Source organism: Lupinus angustifolius, chromosome LG16 (genome assembly GCF_001865875.1).
Source record: "Lupinus angustifolius cultivar Tanjil chromosome LG16, LupAngTanjil_v1.0, whole genome shotgun sequence".
Classification (NCBI taxonomy): Eukaryota; Viridiplantae; Streptophyta; class Magnoliopsida; order Fabales; family Fabaceae; genus Lupinus; species Lupinus angustifolius.
Window position 1 is genome coordinate 2565472 of NC_032024.1, and position 15055 is coordinate 2580526.

Consider the following 15055-nt stretch of genomic DNA (forward strand, 5'->3'; position numbering starts at 1 on the left):
ACAGAAAATAGACTTTGCTTTACCTCTGTGTCTTTCTGTCATCACATGTGTAACTTTTTTTGTCACCATTTCTATCACTATAGTGGTGTAAGGTTACATTAAAGTCGAAAGTTTGATATATAAGAGAGGTAGCTATAAACTCCAAAAATGATTAGTTCTTTATTTAAAAAGAATAAGGGATAACATTAATAGTACGAAAAAACTATACTCATATTATGAACCTTATTGTATCAATTAAGATATAGGAGTGTATATGAGAATGATTCATCTTTAATACTCGACTCTCCAGTCCAGTACTAGGAATGTGAGAGGTTTAATTTTTCTTAAATATTTATTTTGAAAAAATGTAAAATCTAGACCGTTAATTTTTTTACCAGTGTCCTAATCTTAACTATGCACTGTTATTAGTATAAAAATTTATCTACAATTAGTATATTTTCTATCATCGATATTGTGTTTTGTGAAAAGTTAGATTTAGTTAAAAATAAGTGATAAATAATACAATAACCATATATAAAACTCATACACTTATCTGTATATATATTATTTTCTCTTATAAGCTTTAGGGGGCATTTCCTTTGCCTCTTACCTTATGAGAATATTTAAACATTTGGTGAACTAAACATCGATAGAAAATTAAAACCATATGTAAACAAATGATTGACCTTGAACAATTTATACATGGTTTAAGATAACTTGGAGAATAATTAAATATAAGCTTGAGAGCATTAATTAAGAAATATGGTCAAATTTATATCGGAACACAAAGTTCATTGTTTTCTGATATATTAAATGTAGTAGTTTTCAATGTAAGTTCACCATTTTTAAATCCTCATAAGTTCCTTTTATATATAATTTCCTTTTGATGTATTAAATGTTCATTACCTTTTATTTGGTGGATATAGTAAGATAGTTGGTTACATTTCATTACAATTTAGAGTCTTAAAAATATATCTCATTGAGTTAAAGATTTTAATAAAGAAGTGTTAAATTAAAGTGATTAGTTGAGAAGCTATGGGTGGTGGAAATATGAAGACAAAAACATTAGGACACCTTTAGAGATAGAAAATCATAGAAACTAAAAGTGTCGGCACAATAAAAGATAGCAACTACCCACTATAGTGCAAACTAATCATTTTCAATTTTTAATTATTTTATAACAAAATCTGTCTTCACTCTTTATCAAAATGAAAATGGATTTTATATGGTGACTTTCTTTTTCTTAAATTCTTTTTATTTTATTTTACTTTAATTAACTTATTCAATGTATTTCAACTTCATATATACTCCCTTGTCCATATTGTTAGGGTAACGACCATAAGTGAAGTTACTTTTAATAAATTACTATGAACACGTTGATATAGTGATATAAAGTCTCATTAAATTTCTAGAATGGTTAAACGGTAAAAAAAAATTGATTCCTATAAGTGTTATTTGTTGAGAAGAAGAATAACACACCTCAAATTAAATTAATTCATTAACTACTTCTACCAAAAAAATTAAACAAAGTATGTTGTATTCTTTGAAATATGAGCCATTGATGATTCCTTTGGTGTCTCACACAAGCTATATTCATCAATGAAATCAATAGTAGAACCTTCTTTAAAGGAAGTTTTTTGTTGTTCTAGAAATGACATGAGATTATCTTCAAGACCCTCTAAATCCTCAGGTTTGGATATGACACTATCTTTTAGCCAAGGGAAATCAAATATCATTTCTGCATGTACAAGATTCATATATCAATTCCTATATATACATATATACAATGTTGAATACCTTATAGACACAGTTAAAAGGCCAAACACAATCAAAGGTTGCAGTACTTAGATGAAAACATAACTTATAAACATAGGAAAACACAACTACACACATTCTTCATCATCATCATCTCATATTCAAGGGGTAAAAGTGATGAATAAAAACACTTTTAATTTAGTGAAAAACAAAGATGTTAAAGAAAGGATTGATACAAGTTTCAAATTGATGATGATATCATGGTATATTTATATATATAGGAAATATCATTTACACCAAAGTTAAGTTACATTCGTTACTTGACTTAAGTTTTACCTATATGGTCGGCTAGATTTTAAAAAAATCAATAGCTGAAATTGAGTATTACAAGCGTAACTTAATTTGAGTGTAAACGAATTTATCCTCGTATATATATATATATATATATATATATGTGTATGAATGAATCTATTTGGAAATGTGAGATAAAGGATACATCCACTTTTTCAGGTTCAAATTTTGGTTAAGGAAAGACCACAAACACTCAAAAAATAACAAGGCAATAAAGGGGTATTGCACTTTGTCATTACTTTACCCTTGTGTGTGAAATCACGTTTTACATCATGCTTTTATAGCCTTCTTATTTTCATATATAAGGAACCACAACAAACTATATATCATATATTTACTCAAAACATTCAAAACATTTGACCAAGAAGGTTTAATCTAGTGGTATAATGTTCTACTAGGAGCGAACTTATTGAGAGGAACAGTTGCACATCCCAAAAATGATTAATTTTTCACTCATAGAGTAAGAAGATACCTTTAGTGATACCAAAAAATACAAAAAATTTGAATATATCACATCCTACCATAGTAGATATTAGACTTTGGTAGAACCTTGAATATTGCCTCTTGTTATTGACTTGATAATTTCATTATATCTACCTTGAAGACACTATGATCCTAGTTAGGTGAGGGTTGAAGTTGGAGGTGAAGGGTGAGAATATAAACCCTTAATCCCTTGTTGGTCAGTTCAACAGTTCAGTAGCCACCATCTATCAAGAACAGCCATGCTCCAAGTTTCCACCCACTCAATAATCTATAAGGAAATGATGGTAAAGGGTAGCTCAATGCACAAAGTCTGACAAAGTAGATATACACAATCTGTTTCCAGGATTTGGAACCGTAACATTATGATTTCCAAGCACAACCTTACCGTTGCGTCAAGTTCATTCAACCACTCTCAAATGAGATATTTAGAAAATGACAACACTAGTAAGACTTCAGAACAATTTAAAGTTTGCTAGCATGAGCAAGTTAAGCACATTTACAATGTGCACCTAAACCAAATTCACTTCAGAAACAGCAAAAAAACAGTACACATTATCTTAATAAAATGCTTCTAAAAATGACCACAAATAGCTTTATTTTCTTTCCAAAACTTGTGCTTCTAAATACAATACTAAATGACTAATAAACAAAACATACTTTTAGACTTTCAAACCTCTTACACTTCAAATGCAGTTTGGAAATTAAAATCATTGTGACACTAACTTCTTCAAACAAGGATGTCTCAAGTTTTACTTGTTCAATAATTTGAAAGACAATATCTCTAACTGTGAAGTGCAAAGATAACTAAGGAGGGAACCATGCAAAATTTTAAACAACAAAGCATACAGAAAAAGTGAAACTATTTCACACAACTGAGTTGGACCAAAGACAACTAAACTACATACAGTAGTTCACTGAATACCCTCCAAACTATCTCTAGATATCTATACAAACCAAAGTTGATACTTTAGCACTTTCTGCACAGCTGATAAAATACAATCCTGTTATTTACAGCTCACTAACACCGAGTTTATGACGTGCATGAGAAGGCGGATTGTGCTTGCTTCCCCGGGGGAGGTAGTTGATAAAGTCCGATGATGGCCTAGTGTCCGGTACACTTGATCCAATATTGGTCGCACATGAGCTGAAATCCTTGGATCTACAGGGTCTAAAGCAGCAGCAACATCGGTCATCCATGCCAATTTTTTGGGAGTCTCGGTATTGATGTCACAGGACAATTGCTGTAGAAGAGACAAAAGTACTCCCTGGCTTAATGGTAGTGGTACCATTGTCAAGATACCAGGTAAATCAACCTGGTTATGAAAATGTATGAAATTAAATGTTAGATACATTGTATTTGTCAGACATAACCATAGACAGTACAAAATATATGCCTTGACCAATAACACAATTGCAGAAACTTCAAATGATTTTCAAATTTGTTATCTCATGATTATTATTTTTGGTTAAGGACACCTAAAAATTTACAATTTTATGGAAGACAATAAAACCATGTAACCAAAAGTTATATAAAATTTACCGAAAATCACTGGATTGGCTTTTTATCCACCACAAGAAAGATTGTTCCAAATACAGAATTAAGTTTTCCACTATCTATAGTTCAATTTAAAAACAAATAAATTCAAGGTTTCAAGCCATTTTTTCACTATCATTCTGTGTGTTTTTTCTTCAATTTCTTCATAAGCACCATTACTAACAAATGCAATCGTCAATTGTAACTCAACAACAACAACCAAGCCTTGATCCCACTAGGTGGGATCAGCTACATGAATCGATCAACACCGTAATACTTTATCATAAATCATGTTCATTGACAAAGCATTCACCACTAAGAAAGATACGATTATCATACCTGAGAACATAACCAAGAAACTATTGAAACATTACTCCTATGAAGGGCTCCAATGAATGCTTCCTCAAACTTGCCCTCACTTATCAACCTTGATAGTTCTTTCGTAGGATCCTCAGCCTGTCAAGAGCAAGCAATGCCACAGTACATAATATAGTAATATACACTCAAAAAATTAGGAAGATAGGGGAATGACAAAAGAACATACCATCTCATGTATGCCATTGTTGATTTGAGTTACAAAGGGATCTGCAGCTATTTTGGAGTTAGCAGCAATTTCTATCAGTTTACGCTGGCCCTCAGCCAATTCCCCACTCAAAGTTTGAGCGATTGATGATGCTGAATTAATTGTTTCCTGTGAAATCATAACAGCGCATATTGAGTATAAAGTTATGACAAGTCAGACATTCAAGACTTAAGACTAAGTTCAAGGGACAACGGCCGGTAATATATACGGCCACTTGATAGTAAAGAAGGCCAATAACACAACTGAATTTACATCTGATTAGTGCCATGTAATTTTTCAGCACAAACAATATCTTTCCCAGACAAAGTAACAAACAATAGAGTCTATAACGAATTGATAGAAAGGCAAAAGGAATATCCGATGTCGGGAAAACAACATTAAAAGAAATAATATTATGTGTTTTCAAAACAAGCATTCTGCACATACCCTCAAAGTCATGGCCAGAGGAGAATGAGTAGAATCATACTGCTGTTGAATAGCAGTTGTGTGCTTTGTAAGCCCATTCTGAAACGTGACATCGATTTGGTCAAACATAGCTTTGCAAGACTTCTCAAATGCTGGAAGAATTGAAGCCTCCAAACTAGTCCGAAGTGCTTCCTACAAAAACCAATACCAACAGAAAAGATTAACCAAAGCCGCATACAATGGCACCATTAGCATATGAAATAAGACACTGGAAAGATGATAGATAACACAATGAGTTCAGAAACACTTAAAAAAACAAGCTCAGGGAAATCAGCTTCAAATAATAAATTTTAAGGAAGTAAGATTGAACATTAGCTAGATATAGAAAACAATAAATCTAGGCTTAAACCTAACAACGATACATAAATGTAGAATAGCTTGCCCTCTGAAGCCTCTATCTAGTGATAGAAGGAAAAACCTAAGATGGACAGGTTGTAAGCTTGCTGCGAAGGAAAAACAAGGGTAGAGAAATGGTCCAGTTGAAGTCAAGTTCAATATAAAATTGCATACAACATATCTGAGATAGTAAAGCTTCAATACATACATAATTGTGATTAAAAAGTTATGAAAGAACTGAAGCAACCAAACTGATCCGACTGTAACTTATCGGTGAAACAAAACTAAACTTCCAACCATTTGCTCCATGTGAAGAGGTCTTCTAAAAATTTCAAGGATATTGATTATGTGCTTACCTGAAGAGCTTGCTTGCCAGAAGTTTGGAATTGTGTTTGTATTTGCCTAGCCACTGTAGCTTCAAGCTTAGAACTAACAGATTTTTCTAGTTGATTCAGACCCTTCTCTCCCACTCCCTTCTGCAAATTTTATAGCATAACCTCGGTCAGTGACATTGAAACAAAATATGTCTTCACTTTAGTAGTGAGGAAAAATTTGGCAAAAATTGAAGTATCAAATTACCATATACAACAACCAGACCTTAGTCCCACTAGGTGGGGTCGGCTATTAAATTACCATACAGAACAGAAAATCATGTCAGTTGGTAAACCATAATTGGCAAACATATTAAGTTTGGTATGAAAATTTTTATTTATTAAAAGTTTGACATGACATCCAGCTACTTTATATAGTAGTCTCGAAAGATCATAATTTTTCATGTGAAGACACTATTCCGAACGGGAATTTCCCCGAGCAAATTAACAAAAAAATAAAAATAAATCTAAACAGTAACCACATTAAAACTGTTTGAACTGTAGAACTTTCAAATGTTTAAATTAATCTGAACCTGGAATGACTCCATGATGGCAGATGAGACTGTTTTCTCTACACTTTGACTAACTGAACGAGCAACAGTTGATCCAATTGAAGATATTTCCTTCTTAATGATTTTCTCCAATACAGTTGTCATATCCTTGTTTACATAATCGGAGATCAAGTTTGTTATTTGCTGTGTACGATCTAGCTCTAACTTCTCTTGCTTTGCATTTTCTTCTTGTAAGCGAGCCCACAAAGCATCAGTGTTAGCCTTGACAACTTTCTCCATGCTCCGACCTAAGGATCCTTCTAATCTTCTGCCTTCCTTGGTAACAGGGGCCGAAACAATCACATTCATTTGCTTTTGCATTTCTTTCTGCATGCTTAACAACTATAAAATAGGAAATAAATGAGATCAAGAAACGGAAATTCTAAAGATATAAAAGAAACTCATTGTGTGACATAAGTATATAAGAGTGACAAAACCAGATAACTTAAAGTTTATAACAAATTGATAGAAAGGCAAAATAACAAGACTCGATGATTGAAAAATAACATCATGACAAGAATCAATGAATGAAAAATAACATCAACCTCATGGCACTACTAAATAGCGTAACCATAAAACCATAGTACTGATAAATACAGGGAAATTTTCCTAATCCAAGTAAATAACTGAAAAGAAATGAAGCCAGAGAGAGAAAAGGAAGCGCAGATCAGGCTTCATGACAGGACATGTCTATTCCATTTTCAGGCAGCATATAAAACTCATCATATGTTTATCCCCAAATAAAAACGTACACAATGTATCTGCATTATATGCCGACAGAAACTTCATTAAGCCTGTCAGGGAAACAAGCCTTCTGCCCAAGTTTGATAATAACAAAGATGTTTAGTAAAAACCCATTCTAACAACGTTATATAGCAGCAAACTATTGATCTAGATGATAGTTAATCATGCTCTACTTGTAAACCCATAATACGATCCAAAATACACATCAAGTCAGAAAAGAATAGCACTATATGCAAGGTACACACAACGTTAGAATAAAACCAACAAAAAAATTCAAATACAAATTAATAACCTGGCTCAGCATGTCATGCATAGTGGATAACTGGGGTAGAGCAGCTTCCACGGACGAGCCACCTGAATTGCCACCTTGATTGTTTGCTAAATCGGTTGAGCTAAAAGGACTGCTAGAAGGAGATATACCAGACACTTGAGAGCTTTTGCCCTTCTGTCTTTTACCTTTCACGGCAGGTGCTGGAGATTGCAAATTAGCGGCCACAGTTTCTGATTCATCATTATTTGCAGGAGGTTCCTTATTCGTGTTTTGAACTTCTTCCTCAATAGTGTTAGAACTTTGATCAGGAACATCAATAGTCTTAATATTATCAGCCTGACGAACTCCCTCGGCATTATAGGCCTCTCTAGCCATCTGAATGCCCAGATCAGAGGCTTGAGAATAGAATAACTTCTCTTTCTTCTCGGCAACATCAGTGTGAGAGTCCCTGTCTCTGTCATACTCAGTATTTTCTTGATTAGAACCTGCCTCACCAACAACTTTAACCTCTACTTCAAGGTTTTCTGCATCATCATGAGCAGCCACATCTTGCACATTCATACCTTGAGATGTTTGAGGATTCTCAGAAGATAAAGCAGCTTTGGAGAATATCTCAGACGGAGTTATCAAATGTGTTGGTTGTTTAAATGTCGTAGGGGAGTTAGAAACCACAGAGACATCATTTTGTACAAGTCCATCATTCTTCCTCAAAATGTCACCTGATGCAGGCACATCACCCGTAATATCCTTTTCAGACTCCACTCTCCGTTCAGCTGAAGACTCAAGATTTGTCTGATCGTTGTTGTGATCAACATTTGTTGATCTAGTCTCTAGATTATTTGATGAACCTTTGAAACCAGATAACTTATGGGACAATCTTGGACTCGGAGGATGTGGAGGTGGAGAAGATTGGATATGCTCAAAACCATGATGAGAATGCAAATCGTTTGGCTTGGTTTCTATATCCGAAGTAGAAGCTTCAGGTAGACCAGAAATATCTGAAGACAAATTTACAGGAAGGCTCACAACAGGAGCACTTTCAGAGTTGCTAGAATGAACTTGTGGCATATTTCCGGTTTCCAGATTAGAAAATTCATTCAAAGCATTAGAGGAATGAGATAGATTGAGTTCGGTTTTTTCTAGTTCAGCATTGTCCAGGGCTGGAGGCAAACATTGTGACAAATTCAGCGCATATTGTTGAATAGCTTGTGTTTGGACACAATATATCTGTACAATATGCTCTCCATCCGGTAAACCATCACTAGTACCCGTAAGACTTAATATAGGCATTGTGACTGTGAACTCAGCAATGTAATCCATGTGAGTGGCAGTAGGACTCGGTCCATACTCTATGTGCACAGCATATATTGTATTTTTCTTGGCATTTGCTAATAGAAACAAACCAGCACGGGGCAGTGCTACAACTTGATTAAAGAACACATCCTCAGGGTTGGCTTTAGAAGAACTTCGTATATCTAAAGTCTGAATGCAACTCCATGACTCGGAATCACTAGGCAATAACCAACCTTCCTCATTGTCAGAGACCCATATCTTCACCTCCTGATTTAGTGGGCCCTGCAGTAAAGGAAAAGTACATAGAAATGTATTAGTTTGTGAATGACAAAAGGGGGCCCTGGATACCACTTTGAGCAGACGTGAAAAATGTTTAAGCTGCATAACAAAATAGTCCAAAAGCACCTACAATAGAAGCATAATCATATACCATGTTTCCAATAATAGGAAAGAGTAGGAGCATATACCGCTGTGATAAGAACAATGTGATCAGGGCGGTGAGGAGCAGTCAAGAATGTCACAAAATTAACCGGTTTACCATCATGCGGTCTTATAACTGCAAGTGGTGTTGCATTACGTTCTTCCCATATCTTTACCTGTTGACAAAAACAAGTGATTTAGAAGTACAAAATAGAAGAAAGAAAATAAACTTTTCTTCATGTATACAACTCAAATATGTAATGCAATGACTTGAACAGTTCATTGCACACCCTCTCCCACTGTATATACTAATTGTTTAACATATTCCACTAGTGTCAGATTGGAAGACAAAATTATACAAAACAACATATCAAGGCAAGGAGAAAGTCAAATGCAGACCGTGCCATCTTCTGATGCTGAAGCTAACCGACTCTTCATCCATTGGCACATTGACAACTCGGTGACATTTCCATCATGCTTACCAACAAGGTGCACCCCGTCAATCAACTTATCAATGGAACATTGAAGAGGCTCCTCTGCAGAAAAAGTTTCACCTTTTCCAGCTTTCATAGTATCAATTTTGAGGATACGGTTTCCAATAGCAACCATTAAAATCTCCTGTTGGTCAATTTCAACGGGTGAGCTAAAATTTTATAAGCATTAACAACACAAATTGTGAGATAATATACTTAGGATAGTTGCTCTTACTTGTTTGTGAGGATGCCAGCATACTCGTGGATGAACCGATTCACTCTCTCCTAATATTTGAATGGCTGTAATAACTTTTCCAGCAATTTGAGGCTTGTCTTCCTCATCAGGGCCCTCATTGATCTTCCATACAAAAATTCTTCCATCAGTGCTAGCACTGTGAACACAGGCAAATTCAAGATGGAAGATGATAAGTAAACATAAGCATAGAAAAATGTTAAACAAGAAACGTAAAAGGGATATTTACCTGGCCAACAGGTGAAGATCTTCAGCAAAGAAAGCCATGTCTGTTACTTTCTGCATAAAGAAGTGATATACATAAATTGAAGGGGAATATACATTGGAAATTGAATAAAGGGAAAAAATATCACATCTGAAATGTGTTTATCAACAGGAAACTGGTTAAGAGGTAGGAGCGAGCTTCACATTTTCAATGTAAGTTGCTATTTTAACTTTACAAGAGTCGAAGATTGTATATTACTGTAAAATTTTAGGAGCTTGACATCAATAATTACATAAACCAAATCAATTAAAAGAAAGGACAAAACCAAATGCGTAAGAAAGAACAACAAAAACAACTTAAATACAATCACTTCCACATATCATTCAATACTCATATCATCATGTGTTTATACTATATCTTGCCTACTGCAAGCAACTACCAAAACTCGGGATGATAAACTTAAAATCAAGAGAAGCACAACGTATGAAATCAAGAATAAATTAAAAGCATAACCTAATAGTTCCATAACAAATTACACTTTTTCTTAGTGCAACTTCCTTGTGAGTTTATAAGGAAAGGATAAAAAATCATGCCTTTTTATGGTCACATGCCAACCAACAACAAAAGCAGTGTGTAATAGCATGTTTGCGGCTGCATTTGTAGCTGCCAAATCATGTTTCCATGCCTTGGAACATGATTTTCTCATTTTTCAACATATTCAGAAGTTTTACTTTTGCTTTTTCAAAAGTGATTTTGGGAGAAGAATACATGTTTGTTAAAACACAAATCACTACACTTCAAACTCAATTTAAATTGTAATCAATTTTATTCAAAATCACGTTTTACAAACGCTCACCCAAACACACTATGTAAGCAATGATTAGTGCAGAAAGATTACATATTTGTGATATGGAACATCAATTAATATTACACCTGCAGTATTGCCTAACACGGGGCACTAAAACACATCAAGCAGAAACAATGTTAATGTAAATGTCAAACAGTACAAAGAGTCTATTACTACTCTCAATCACCGAAACAATGCATTGATCACTCATGGCACCAAGAAGCCATATGTGACTAAACAAACAGTTTTTTTTTATCAAGAACACGGATCTACCACCGAGTCTATTACACTCTAACTACTGCTACAAAGGCATGCAAATTAATTTCACAATCAAATCCAGGCCAAATGCAACACAAAAAAGAGAAACACTAGTGTGAATAACAACCCACCTGAGTATGACCTCTCAGCAAATATCTCAATGCAGTATTAATATTGAGCACCCGAATGGCACCAAGTTTGAGTCCATAGCAAATATAAGTCCTATTCACCGCGATTTGGCGGCCGAGCATGAGGCCAGGGTCAGATGCATACTTGGTAATAGGAGTGACTTCAAGCTGAGGCTGCACCTCACCTGGCAGCTTAAAATCAATGTCATAAACAACATTCTCTCCAATCAAACGCCGCCCCCTCGGAAACTTAGTGCTCAGCATCCTACCCGGCGTGGTGGTGGCAGCCTGAGGGCTCGCCGGAGAAGGCGCCACTGCAGGCACTGAGAATTCATTTGATGCTTGGTACAGAACAGGTGAATCATGGTTAGAGGGAGGGTTTTGGGTGCCCAATATGGCCATAAGCCTTGCACCACTTGTGGTGTTGGGGTTTGGTGATGAAGGAGAGGGTTGAAAAATTGGTCTTTGTGGAACATTCATTGGATGAAGGTGTTGCTGTTGCTGTTGCTGATGCTGTTGCTGTTGTTGCTGAAGATTTGGATAAGGAAAAAAGTGAGGATTGTGAAAAGGGTATGTGCCAGTGGGTGGAGGGTAAGAAGAAGAAGGGTTAGGGAATGAAGAAGGAGGAGGTGTAGAAGGAGAAGGAGAAGGGAATGAAGGTGAAGTATTCAAATTTAATGGATTTGAAGGTAAAGGGTTATTTGATGATGTTGGATTGAAAACCTTATTCAAATCAAAAAGGGGTGTTTGTGTTTGTAAATGTTGTTGTTGTTGTTGATTTGGATTTCCATGAAAAGCCATAAACTTTGATGAAAAATCAAAGAAAAGATTGAAACTTTGGAATGAATAATTAAAAAGGAGAAGATGGGGTTGTACCAAATAAGAGATCTGGTTTATGGTAATTAATTAATTACTTTTTTTTTGAGATCTGAAAAAAATTGATTTTGGGTGTGGCTGCTTTTGGAACTGCTACTTCGTACTATGTTCTATGTTTCATTGTAGTGATTTAGAAATTCCAGAAAAAATAAAATAAAACAAAAAATATTAAAAATAATAATAGTTGCTGGTTTTTACACAGACCTCTTCATGTGTCTTGGTCTAATGGTGTAGATGGGACTGTTAGAGAAATATCATTTAAAAATGGACCATTCAGCAATTTAGTATTTTGCATCTTCATCTAATTTAGTAGGTAGGTAGATAGGGATGACAAAAATACTCATTTCAGTACTCGCTAAAATACTTAGAAGGAATACCCGTAAAAATAGCTTATGAGTGAGAACGAGTATTATAATACATACCTTGTAGTTACCACATATTTATAAATTTATTTTTTAATTATATAATTTTTATATATTACAATTTTTATATTTTATAATTATATATTATTTACTTTACTATTATTTTATAATGAATATTACTAATTGAAATACATGATAAATATAAAAACATAAATTTTATTATTTATTTAATAATTATTTTATATATATATATCAATTATTATAAAATATATAAATATATATTTAAACTTAAAAACTATTAGATATAATATGAATTAATATATGGGTTCAAACTCTTGCAAATATTTTTGTTCTTTCTTTTTTTCCTCCTCTCTCTGAGTAAAACTTTTCCTTGTAAAAAGTATATAGCCTATTAAACATATTGAAAGTAAACTTATTATTTATACACAAGAAAGATGTATGTATTGATAAGTTTTGTATATGTTTATTCTTTATTAACTCTTCAAAAAATTATTTATTAACTTTTCCATTTATTTATGTTTATTCTTTATTAACTCTTCAAAAAATTAATGAAAATAAATGGTGGATGATGTACATAGTGTATATAAATATTTACATTAACGATGCATAAATATTGCATTCTTATTTTTATTCTGTTTTTATCCTGATTGTTCATTATTTTTTTTTACTAGAGATTTTTTATAGAGCATAAATATATGCATTATTAATATAAATATTTATATATAATTAATATATTATTTATTTATATTAATTGTATTTAAGAATTATTAAATTTACCATTGTATCCCAATTAACAAGTTTGGTTATGAAAAATGGAGTTTGAGTATTTTAAATAATTTTTTTGGAATGTGAGTTTTAATACTTCCTAAGATGATGTCCATGGACTTATTAATTTAAGGTTTAAAAAATATCAAAATAGTTCTTGGATGTTCATGTCATGTGTGGTAGTTCAAAATCCAAATATTGAGGCTCGAGTAATAAATTAAAAAATAAAGTGGTTAATAACAATGATATGAATTTTCTTGCCCCTTTACCCAGAGGTTATAAGTCTAACAAAATAGAGAGAGAGGGGAAGGAAGGGGTAAAAGGGGATTCTTAAAAAATATGAGTGTGTAATATTTAGTGAATAAGTGTTTCATTTTAATATTTTTGGGTACTATTAACTACATTTTCTCGCTTTTTTAGGTAAGAAGTTAAAAATTTTGGGGTGCATAACTGTTTCTTCTAACATGTTCACTCTCGAGAATCGAACTATTAATCTTTTAGTTATCTTGAGGATGTAGTAGAACCTTGCACTACTAGACCAATGGGTTGCCACCTTTTAAAATATTATCATTTCAACAAAATTCAAACACTTGCACAGTTTATAAAATTGACTTATTAATTCATATATTGAATCATATCTTATATGTATATTATATGCTTTTTACAATTGTGATTTTGTTGTTTAGTGTTATTTATCAATATTATGCATATTTTATTCATAAGGATAGGGATGTAGACTTATTATTTTGTTGCGACATATATCATTTTTATTTTAATACATAAGGTATTTCATTATTGCACAACTAGATCATGAAATATTTTATCATTCTTATAATAAAATAATGATTTAATATGTATACATTGATTGTGTAAGTGTTTTTTATATTATTAGCAAATCATTCACCATTAATTTGTTAATCATCATTAATTCTCAAACAAAAATAATACAAATCAAAAGTAGATAATAATATTATCATCAGTACCGTTTTTCAAGTTGCCCTTTTAGTGCTAAGATATATGACTATTTTCGTGATATGTTGTAAAATGTATATCAATTATTTTTTATGGTAAAATATGAATATCATTTTTATTTGGAAGGTTTTGATTAAGAAATTCCATTAAGATACATCATTGCTATAACAAAATAAAAAATACATTCAGAATATGTGGTTGTCTCTCCTAATAATTATTACTCACATAAATTAAATTCTTGACATTTTAGCATTTCTAGAGATATAACAAAATCTTACACTCCTAGATTAATTTTTATTATTTAATTTCTTAGTAGAAGAAAAATAGAACATGATATGTTACTGTATAATGAGGTTGAACTCTGATATGTAAAATTTTCTTATTACCTGAAACTCACATCCTAGCCTTACTTAGTGTAAGGTAGATATGTATTACTCGATTAATTGTTGGTGATTTAAATCCTATTGTTTCATATTCATATTTTTTTATATTCAAAAACAAAAATGCCTGTGTTTACATTTTTTATATAATTAAGGGTATCCCTTCAAAATGTGTGATTGTCCCTTCCAATATCTTAACCCTACATACAATGATACAAAATGGAAGCTAGTGTCTAAAAGATTCAACAAAACATGTGATATGAATATGTCCCTTTGGTAATTTAAAGAGTTCAAAATCTCAGAATATCAAATAGATCATTCATTCAACAAATCTGATCCTTATATTTCAATACAACAATTCTATTCACCACAAGAAGGA

At 32.8% G+C, this 15055-nt stretch overlaps 1 protein-coding gene across 4 annotated transcripts; it reads right to left on the reverse strand.

The window, feature by feature from the left end:
• On the reverse strand, positions 3151-12298 carry LOC109329661 (enhancer of mRNA-decapping protein 4-like). Of its 4 annotated transcripts, none has more exons than XR_002105573.1 (13): positions 11304-12297; positions 10092-10141; positions 9845-10001; positions 9536-9754; positions 9184-9312; positions 7445-8998; positions 6391-6750; positions 5843-5962; positions 5112-5282; positions 4647-4793; positions 4442-4558; positions 3484-3881; positions 3151-3437 (listed from the first exon to the last, which is right to left on the reverse strand). XR_002105573.1 is itself a non-coding variant. In XM_019563380.1 (13 exons), the coding sequence occupies exons 1-13, from the start codon at positions 12099-12101 to the stop codon at positions 3573-3575; spliced, it is 4101 nt and encodes a 1366-aa protein (XP_019418925.1). In that variant the 5' UTR covers positions 12102-12297; the 3' UTR covers positions 3151-3572. The 4 variants fall into 4 exon arrangements, 3 of the variants coding, with proteins under 3 accessions (XP_019418925.1, XP_019418924.1, XP_019418926.1); XM_019563380.1 differs by having other exon boundaries at positions 3151-3881; positions 11304-11795; positions 11826-12297; XM_019563379.1 differs by having other exon boundaries at positions 3151-3881.